Raw genomic sequence first — 9,973 nt, forward strand, 5'->3', positions numbered from 1 at the left:
TTCTGTTGTGAATACTCATGGCCAGGTTGTATGCATTGCCCTCTGGAAACTGAAACCGGTTGGGACAATCATGAGGTACACACCACTGCACAATACTCGCAGCATTCGCCGCCGGTAAAGCTGCTCTGAATGCTGAAGTGTGAGTATACATTCCATAAATCGTTTGAATCATCTGTTGCTCGGTTCAGCTCAAGTTTTATTTTTAGAAGGTTCAGGAAAATGGAATGAGAAGCAGGTCATGGAAGAAGAAATGAATCAAGAGAGGTGCCCGAACACACGGTAGGGAAGTACCTTTGCCACTTGCTTAGCCCAGCGGATAAACGTTACGAACAATAGTCGGTTTCTCAGGCTCGGCTATGTTTATCCGTGGGTGCTACCTTTACAAGTCCCTATTGCCGGAGTCGGTTGAGGCTGCAGAATTCAGGAAAAGGTATACAGTGGGTGCAGGCAGGCAGGTACGGCGAGGGGCAAGGTATCTTGGGAAACTTCTTGCGGACATCAGAAAAATACAGACGCTGCCGGCCAGCTGCTAGCTGTGCAACAAAACAAAAGGATTCCGCAAAGCAAAGCAGGGCAAAGCTGGGCAGGCGGCTTAGCTTAGCGAGGTGCTGCCTTGTAACAAGCCAACAACTGCAGAAGGCCTATATATATACACCCCATCTTGTATCCACTCTCCAGCCATCTCTAGCTTCATGAAGTAGTGCTGTCAGTGGGAGCAAGCGACCGATTGATCCGGGAAGAGAAGAGAGTTTGATTAGAGAGCAGAAGGTCTTAACTCTGTTCTTGTTTCTTTCGTTGAGAGAGCAGTTTGGAAGTGCACTAGAGGGTCAAGCACATAGTAGGTTGAGGTTTGGTTGAGAGGATGGGTGTGGGTGGCACTCTTGACTACTTGTCCGAGCTTCTCAGTGGCGGCAGCCGTCACCGGAGCTACAAGAAGAAGAGGAAGCAGTTCCAGACGGTGGAGCTCAAGGTCAGGATGGACTGCGAAGGCTGCGAGCTCAAAGTCAGGAACGCCCTCTCCAGCATGAAAGGTATGCACACATCCTTTGAACATATTCTCAAAGGATTACGATGACTCAAGAAAATGCTGCAGAATCCACATGACATTTTTGTTGTTGCTGACGATATGATAACGATTAGTTCTTTTTTTTGCGAGAAGATAACGATTAGTTCTTGATTCTTTTCATCTCAACAAAACTATAAAAGGCCAAGAAAAATGCAGGAAAACTGAAAGACATTTTATGGTTGTGTTTGCAGGCGTGCAGTCGGTAGAGATCAACCGGAAGCAGTACAAGGTGACGGTGCAGGGGTTCGTGGAGCCGCACAAGGTGGTGAAGCGGGTGCAGGCCACGGGGAAGAAGGCCGAGATCTGGCCATACATCCCTTACAACCTGGTGGCGCACCCCTACGCCGCGCAGACCTACGACAAGAAGGCGCCGCCGGGCTACGTGCGCAAGGTCGACGCCGTCATGCCGGTCGCCAGCTACGGCACCGGAGCCGGCGCGGCGCAGGAGGAGCGGCTCACAACAATGTTCAGCGATGACAACCCCAACGCCTGCTCTATCATGTGAGATTTGATACACTGGGGTTAGATTGCTGTGGACTGTGATGCGAAGATGATCGATCCAGATCGTTGGTGTTCTTTGTTGGCGGTGACATGTATGTAGCTAAATGTGTGTATAAAGATGTTAAAGGAAAAAAGTGGGCATATTTTGAGCAAGAATATTTTCAGAGTTTTGTCACCTGCTGCATGCATGTGCTGGAACGTCTCAGTCTTTACCTTTCGCACTACCAGAATAGTGTGTTTCGTGTAGCTCGCATCGTACCTGAAAGTCTAGAACTCGGTTCTTAATCAGCAAATCGATTTATTGACGTAGACAGATAATACAACAGATCTCAAAGAAACTAAAATGAATGCAAACTATGAAAATCCCTAATCTCTTTCCTTTTTCAAGATCACAGATCAGTAACTTTTTTTTTAGGAAAAGGCAGTCGATTTGCCACCCAATTAGATAGAAAGAAAGGATTTATTGAAGACAAAAGATTTATTTTTGAAAACACGAGTGGGGTAGAAGATTCTTTTTCGCGGGTACGCGAAAAGCGTGCCAGATCTTTATAGAAGGGAGCAACAAAATTACAAAAAACCAAAGGGGGATGCGAACATCTGCCCTCGGTCAACCCACGCACACACCCAAAGAAACATAAGGCCTACTCTCGCAGCATGACTCTCCGCTCCCCTCCCCTCGTGGCCTTCCAAAGGCCAAGCTCCTCTAGGACTGAAACTATGATCTGCTCCGTGGACAACTGCCTCCCTAAGTTTCCAAACACCCGTGCATTTCTCTGCTTCCATAGCGTCTACGCAACAAGCAGTACGAACGTGTCAAAGCCTCTCATGTCCTCCCTTCGTAGCCTCTTCCCCGTCTCCGTCCACCACCTTTCTAGGTTCGTATTCTCTTGCGGCTCCTGTAGTTGCAGCCCCATCCTTCTCAAACAACCAAACCAGACCATCTTGATATAAGGGCACTGCGATAGGACATGATCGACATTATCCTCATCATGAAGGCAAGTGGCGCAGGGGTCTGGACGGTCTTGCAGGCCATGCCTAGCTCTCCTGCCGGAGGTCCACTGCCTCCTTCTTATCGCCAGCCAGCCGAAGATTTTGCACTTTAGGGGTGCAAAAGATCCCCATATCGGCTTGGCCATACTCCAAGTGACCATCCCTTGACAAAGCATATTGTAGGTCGCACTAGCAGTATACAGGCTCGACACCGACCCTTTCCAAGTGATTCGGTCCGGCCTACTTTCATCACGAGGTACTCTCTCCAAATGCTCCCAAAGCAGGGTGCATTGCATCCATCCCTCAATGGATAGATCTCCAGACACATCCGAGAGCCAAGAATCCTCATGCAAGGCATCACTCACCTTCCTTGTGTTCCTCCTCCTCGTTGGGACCAAAGCCGCCACCTCTGGGGCGATCTCAGCCACGTTTCTCCCATTGATCCAACTGTCTCTCCAAAAGAGAGTAGTCTCTCCATATCCAACAGACAACTTCGCCAAGCTTTGGAACACTTCGTTGGCTTCCGAATCATTGATAGCGGGCAGTCCTTGCCATGGCCTCGAAGGATCCGTGCGCCTCAACCAACACCATCTCACTCTGAGGGCCAAGCCCTGCAGACGCAGGTCCTTCACTCCAAGACCTCCAAACTGGGTCGGTCTGCATATAGTGTGTCCCATGCCACTAGACATTGGCCTCCATTGACCTCCTTTTTTCCCGCCCAAAAGAAAGCTCTCATCCATTTGACCAGCTCCTCAAGCACCCAGGCTGGCGCCTCTGCCACCAGCAGTTGGTGTATGGGCTGTGCACTGATGACCGATTTGATGAGAATAAGCCTCCCCGACTTCTGGATCATCCCTCTTTGCCAAGCCGGAACACAATTTATGACTTGGTCAATCAGCGGTTGCCACTCCGCTTTTGTTAGGGGTCTCAGTGCAAGCTGCATGCCAAGGTATTTGATGGGAAAACCCACAACCTCGCATCCCAACGCTTTTGCAACTCTCTCGGCATCCCCTCATGTTCTCTAATGAGCGTGGCGGAGGTCTTCCTATAGTTTACACACAGCCCTGAGGCTTCTCCAAACACCTGTAGAATGGCCTTGACCGCTTCCAACTCTATGCTCAGCGGTTTGCAGAAAATTACCACATCATCAGCATAAACCGAGATTCTCTGTAGCTCCGTGATCCCTGCTAGGCTGGAGAACAATTGTCTCTCCATGGCCTTTTTAATTGCCGCAGTCAGAACCTCCATAGCTGCCACAAAAAGCATAGGTGATGTGGGATCACCTTGCCTAAGACCTCTGACATAGACAATTCTACCTCCCGGCACTCCGTTTACCAACACTCTAGTGTTCGCCATGTTAAGCAACAAGGAAACCCATTTTAGAAACCTCTCTCCAAAACCCATGCGTCATAGCACCTCAAATAGGAAACTCCAAGATATCGAGTCGAAAGCCCTAGTGAGATCCAATTTGAGTAACACTCCCGACTGCCTCTGTTGATTGATCTTCCTTGCGACTTGTCTCACTAGGATGAAATTGTCATGTAGGGACCACCCTCTCACAAACACCGACTGATTAGCGCTCACCACATCTCCCAACCTCTTCCTGAGCCTGTTTGCCATAATCTTGGAGAACAGTTTTGCGAAGCTATGCACCAAGCTAATGGGGCGATAGTCCTTGACCTCGGTGGCCTCCGGTTTCTTGGGGATCAAATTGATCAAAGCTCTATTTAGTCGGGCAAAGCCACGACCGTCCCCCACGCTGAGTTTAAACAACCCAGCAAGGACGTCCCTCTTGATAACCGGCCAAGCTCTCTGGTAGAACCCCCCTATAAACCCATCCGGTCGAGGAGCCCGATCCGGGGACATGTTTTTAACCACCCTCCTTATCTCCTCTTCAGTGAACATACCCTCCAGGTCCTGTAGATCTGCCATGGGGATCTCAAGTTCCTCCAGGTTGATCGAGTGTTTTCTAGGCATTACCCGCCCCAGCAGCTGAGAATATGCCGCTGTAAAAGCCTCCACTTTCCTCTCCTGATCTGTCACCAGCTCCTCGCCGATTTTAACCGAGGCAATGTGGTTTTTCACTCTTCTTCCATTGGCCACTGCATGGAAAAGCGTCGTGTTGGCATGTCCCTCTGTCAACCAGCGGATCCTCGATCTTTGTCTCGCCATAGTTCGCTCTAGCGAAGCAAGACCCAACACAGACTTCTTGAGCATTCTACTTAGCCAAATATCATGTGGGGTCAAAGTGCGACTCTCCTGGGCCACATCTAGGCGTAGGATCAGGGTGTTGGCAATCGCAGTGTTCAACTTCACATTCCCCACTCTCTTTTGCCCCCAGGATTGCAGATACTCGGCAGCATTCCTGAAGAGCGCGTCCAACCTCCGGAAGGGGTCTACAATATCAGGGTCACAAACCCAAGCTTCCTTAACCGCCTCATCAAACCCCTCCAACTTGAGCCAGAAGCTCTCAAACTTGAACCTCCTCTTAGGCCTAAACACGGCATTAAGGGCCAAGTGTAACGGTGCGTGGTCCGACACCGACGAGGATAGCCCTTGCAGGACCGAGTCGAAGTGCTGCAAGTCCCAGTCCACCGAAACCAGCAACATGTCGATACGGGTGAGGGTGGCTCTCTCCCTCTCATTACTCCATGTGGATGTCCTCCCATGCATGTAAATGTCCTTGAGCTCATGCTCATGCACGAAAGCCCTGAAGCATTGCATCATGTTACTATCTAAGTTCTCATTGTTCTTCTCCGAAGCATTTAGGATCATATTGAAATCCCCAGCCACCACCCACGGGCCTGGGCAGAGGGACCTCCTCTCCGATAGCTCCTCTAGAAACATGATTTTCTCCTCCGTCGCTTGGGGCCCATAAACGGTGGTGAGCCACCATTTAGAGTCATCTCTAGCCGTTACTTCGCCGGTAGCGTAAGTGTCATAGCTCACATGATCAACACGGACCACTGAGGTGTCCCAAGCCATGGCCACCCCTCCTCTCGTCTCATCCGCAGGCAAAAACACGTATCCGTCAAAGGACGGGCCCAAACACTGTGAGATATAAAACTCATCGACATCCGCCACCTTAGTCTCCGAAATACAAACGATACTCACATGCACACTATCGAGGAATTCCCGAATAGCACTCCTTTTGGCTGGATCATTCGTACCTCGAACGTTCTAGAACAACATCTCTAGATTACAATCCATAAAGAGCTATTTGGTACAAAACTCCACTCCCTCAGACGCCTAATGTGCCGCTACCTCTACTCTACAGCTCTCCTACTACTCAAAACTCTGGGGTACCATCTTGCCAAAGATGGACGCCATGACCCTCACGTGTCGGTCACCAAGAGGCGAGTCGAAGATCTCGTTGAAGCTGGCGAGATGCTCCTCATCCACCGACAGCTCCTCGGGGCAGATCCCCAATGCCTTGAGTAACATTGTCTCTGCCATTGAGGCCTTTGATGCTTTCCTCCCCCTCTCCTATACCGCCAACGCTCCACTCATAGTCAGACGCCTGGGTGTGAAAGGCTGCGCATCCGCACACAATCTGGACGAGCTCTCCACTTCGCGGAGTAACGGTGGAGCCAGCTTCTTGAGTATCGAGGAACAAAACGTCTTGCTGCGGCATAGCGCAAGTCTCTCCTGCTGTAAAGCTGACTCAGCCGAGGTATCCTCTCTGTCTCTCCCCGGCATGACCTCCTCAAGAACTGGACCATCCTGAGCCCTACGCGAAACCAGCTGCATGTTGCTATCTGGGCCCGTATAAGATATACAAGGGGAACCCAGCGTGTCATTCTCTGAAGACGCCAGCTGCTCATTAGCCAGCCCGGCGCTAAAATCCTCACGAACTCCCTTATGCAGGCCAACATCCGAAATCGAGATTTGGATGTACTCTTCCACCGGCCTCCCTGCACAGCTAGCGTTTGATGCTATAACTAAACGCGAGAAACGTGGTGAAACCGAAACTCTTCCTGAATTGATGAACAAGTTCAAGAGTGTTCGTCGAGTCCATGGATTTGTGAAGGCCCAATTAATGGCTGGTGCCAGGTTCTCCTTAATTATGTTGCAAATCTGCCACCCGAAGTTAGACAGGTCCAACATTGTTGACCTATGCCACTCCCGATTAAGAAAAAGGAGGAGAAATGTCGACAAGATCAACAATCCTGTAACGCCTATGGCTGAAAAGATGATTGAAGACCTTCTTCGGATGGACACATAATTCTTTACCGACTGCCACTATGCTGATTCCATGGGTGCTTCTGTGGAAGGTGAAAGGGTGAACATAGATGACCTTATAGGAGACGATTGAAGTTCTTTTTCTTCTGTCGAGTTTTTTCTGAAATAAAGAAATATCTTGTATATTGCGAGAGATATCTTGTATATTGCGAGAACTATGTATACTTAGTTTTCCTCCTTATCTAGCCCCCGAGTGTTTCGGTAAGCATATGTATATTTACTACTCGCGAGGTGTTTGAACCAAGGCGAATAATTTATGTGCTATATGTTTGTAAAGATCAAGTCTATTTTGTGGGATCTGCAAGTTGCGAGCCCCCGAGCCTGATGAAGAAAAATATATATCATCATTATTTTTACTATATTGCAGCATCGCGAGCCCGCCTCATTAAAAACCTTTCAACCCCACTCGGTGCCCTAAAAGGAAAAGAGTGCGCCTGAAAACTCGCGAGCTTTTCAGTACATTGTATGTTTACATGCATATCTCTATTTTGACTTCTACGCATAGAAATGCCGAAGCTGCGCCACGTTCTATGGATTTAGCTCTGGGACCATGTCTTCTTGTCCTTTATTCTATACGCTCCTCCTGCGATCACTTTTGTGACGATGTATGGTCCTACCCATGGTGACTCGAATTTTTCCTGGCTGTCCTGTGTAAGCCGAAGAACTAGATCGCCAACTTGAAAAGACCTTGGACGCAAACATCGACTATGGTAGTTTTCAGGTCTTGCTGGTACTTGGTGACTCTTGACAGCACCTCGTCTCTAGCTTCGTCGAGTGCATCGACATCGTCCTCTAGTGCCTTTCTCGAAGTTTCTTCATCAAATTCCGCCACTTTCAGAGAATTGTGTTCTATTTCTATCAGGAGCACTGCCTCGGCTCCATGGACCAGAAAGAACGGAGTTTCCTGTGTTGTCCGTATACTCCATAATACGCTAGGCAACTCTTCTGGCCAAGTGTGTCGAGCTTTCTCCAGAGGTGTTAACAACCGATTCTTGATACCGTTGTAGATGATAGCGTTTGCTTTCTCGACTTGACCATTGGTTTGCGGGTGCGCAACTGATGCAAAGTGTAGTTTGATGCCTACCTCTGCGCAATATGCCTTGAATTCCTTGGAGGTGAAATTGCTGCCGTTGTCCGTGACGATTTACTGTGCGGACACCAAATCGAAAGATGATGCCTTTAACGAAGCTTACCACCGATGTTGCATCTGGCGAAGTTATTGGTTTTTCCTCAATCCACTTAGTAAACTTGTCGACAGCCATGAGCATATATACGTATCCTCCTGGCCACGCCTTATGCAATTTCCCCACCATATTGAGACCCATTGTGCGAAAGGCCACGACAAAGGTATTGGGATAAGCTCTGCCGCTGGGGAATGAGGTTTTGCCGCAAATCTTTGGCAAGCATCACAAGTGCATACTATGTTCTTTGCATCTTCTAATGTAGTTAACCAGTAAAATCCTGCCCTGAAAACCTTGGATGCTAGTGCTCGACTGCTTACGTGGTGTCCGCATACTCCCTCGTGTACATCCTTCAGGATAACTCTTCCTTCTTCGGGTGTAACACATCGCTGCAATACTCCCGATATACTTCGCTTATACAACTCTCCTTTGACCACGTTAAATGCTTTGGACCGTCGAGTAACTCTCCTTGCCTCTACCGGATCTTCGGGTATCTCTTTCCTTAGGATATATGCTACATAAACCTGCATCCAAGGAACTTGCACCACCATCACCTCGTGTGGTTCCTCTTCGTCTCCCGATGTGTTTGCTTCTGATCCTGATGGAGCCCCCGAGTCTTTCTCAAGCTTCTCCTTTTTCTTCGGATGTTTCTTCGCCTTAGTTGATCTTTCACTTATCTCCTCCCAAAATACGCCGGGTGTTATTGCTAAGCATTGCAACCCGATGTTTGCCAAAACATCGGCTTCATCGTTGCTGAGTTTGCTAATATGATTCACTTCACACCCATCAAACAGTTTCTCGAGTTTGTTATATACGTCCTTGTATGCTATCATGTTGTCATTGACTGCATCGCACTGGTTCATCACCTGTTGAGCCACCAGTTGGGAATCGCCGAAATTTTTTAATCGGGTTGCTCCGCAGGCCTTCGCCATCTTCATCCCATGTATGAATGCTTCATACTCCGCCTCATTGTTGGATGCATTAGGGAACATCATCCGCAGCACATATTTCATCTTATCTCCTTGAGGTGACACTAATATCACGCCTGCTTCAGCTCCTTCTAACCTCTTGGACCCGTCGAAGTTCATGGTCCAGGTTCTCGACAGATCTGGGGGTCCCGTATTTTGCAGCTCCATCCCCTCTGCGACAAAGTCTGGTAAGATCTGCGACTTTATTGCTTTCCTTTTCTCATACGTGATGTCCCGAGGGGAAAGTTCTATTCCCCAAAGGGAGACACGGCCTGTAGCCTCTGGATTGTTTAATATGTTTGATAAAGGCGCCTCATTGACCACTATTATCGGATGCGCCGAAAAATAGTGTCGTAATTTTCTTGCGCTTGTGAACACTCCATACGCCAACTTCTGATACTGCGGGTACCACTGTTTTGAAGGCGATAAGACTTCACTGATGAAATACACCGGCCTATGGACTTCATGAAGTTTCCCTTCTTCTTCTCTTTCTACCACAAGCACCGTGCTAACCACCTGAGGTGTGGCCGCGATATATAACAGGAGAGGTTCCTTTTCCTTGGGTGCCACCAATATTGGTGGTGTCGAAATTGTGCGCTTGAGGTGCTCGAACGCCCTATCTACTTCTTCGTTCCACTAGAGTTTTTCTCCTTGTTTTATGAGCACGTAGAAGGGCAACGCTTTTTCTCTTATCCTGGCGACAAACCTGCTTAAAGCCACGACACGTCATGTCAGCTGATATATCTCCTTAAGCTTCGTCGGCTTTCTCATTGTCACAATTGCTTGTATCTTTTCAGGATTTGCTTCGATTCCTCTAGTTGACACCAAGTGTCCAAGGATTTCTCCCGCAGGAACGCCAAAAGAACACTTTGTTGGGTTTAGCTTGAGACGAAACTTGTCTAGGTCGTCGAAGGTTTCCTTGAGATCATCAATCAGAGATGACCCCTTCTTTGTTGTAATTACGACATCGTCAATGTATACTTGGATGTTCTTGCCAATCTGCGTGGCGAGACACTTTTGCATCA

General features: G+C 48.6%; 1 protein-coding gene across 1 annotated transcript; it reads left to right on the forward strand.

The window, feature by feature from the left end:
- The first annotated feature begins 566 nt into the window (after positions 1-566).
- On the forward strand, positions 567-1,725 carry LOC127301145 (heavy metal-associated isoprenylated plant protein 23). Its single transcript, XM_051331369.2, has 2 exons — positions 567-1,031; positions 1,258-1,725. Exons 1-2 carry the CDS (start codon positions 863-865, stop codon positions 1,569-1,571), a joined length of 483 nt encoding a protein of 160 aa, XP_051187329.1. The 5' UTR covers positions 567-862; the 3' UTR covers positions 1,572-1,725.
- Positions 1,726-9,973: the final 8,248 nt, after the last annotated feature.

The sequence above is a fragment of the Lolium perenne genome, chromosome 5, assembly GCF_019359855.2.
Source record: "Lolium perenne isolate Kyuss_39 chromosome 5, Kyuss_2.0, whole genome shotgun sequence".
Classification (NCBI taxonomy): Eukaryota; Viridiplantae; Streptophyta; class Magnoliopsida; order Poales; family Poaceae; genus Lolium; species Lolium perenne.

Excerpts from the sequence above, each read along its gene's own strand:
- LOC127301145 (XM_051331369.2), top strand. The coding sequence starts at position 863 with ATGGGTGTGGGTGGCACTCTTGACTACTTGTCCGAGCTTCTCAGTGGC. Across the intron at positions 1,032-1,257 it reads CGCCCTCTCCAGCATGAAAG|GCGTGCAGTCGGTAGAGATC; the intron begins GTATGCACACAT and ends TTGTGTTTGCAG.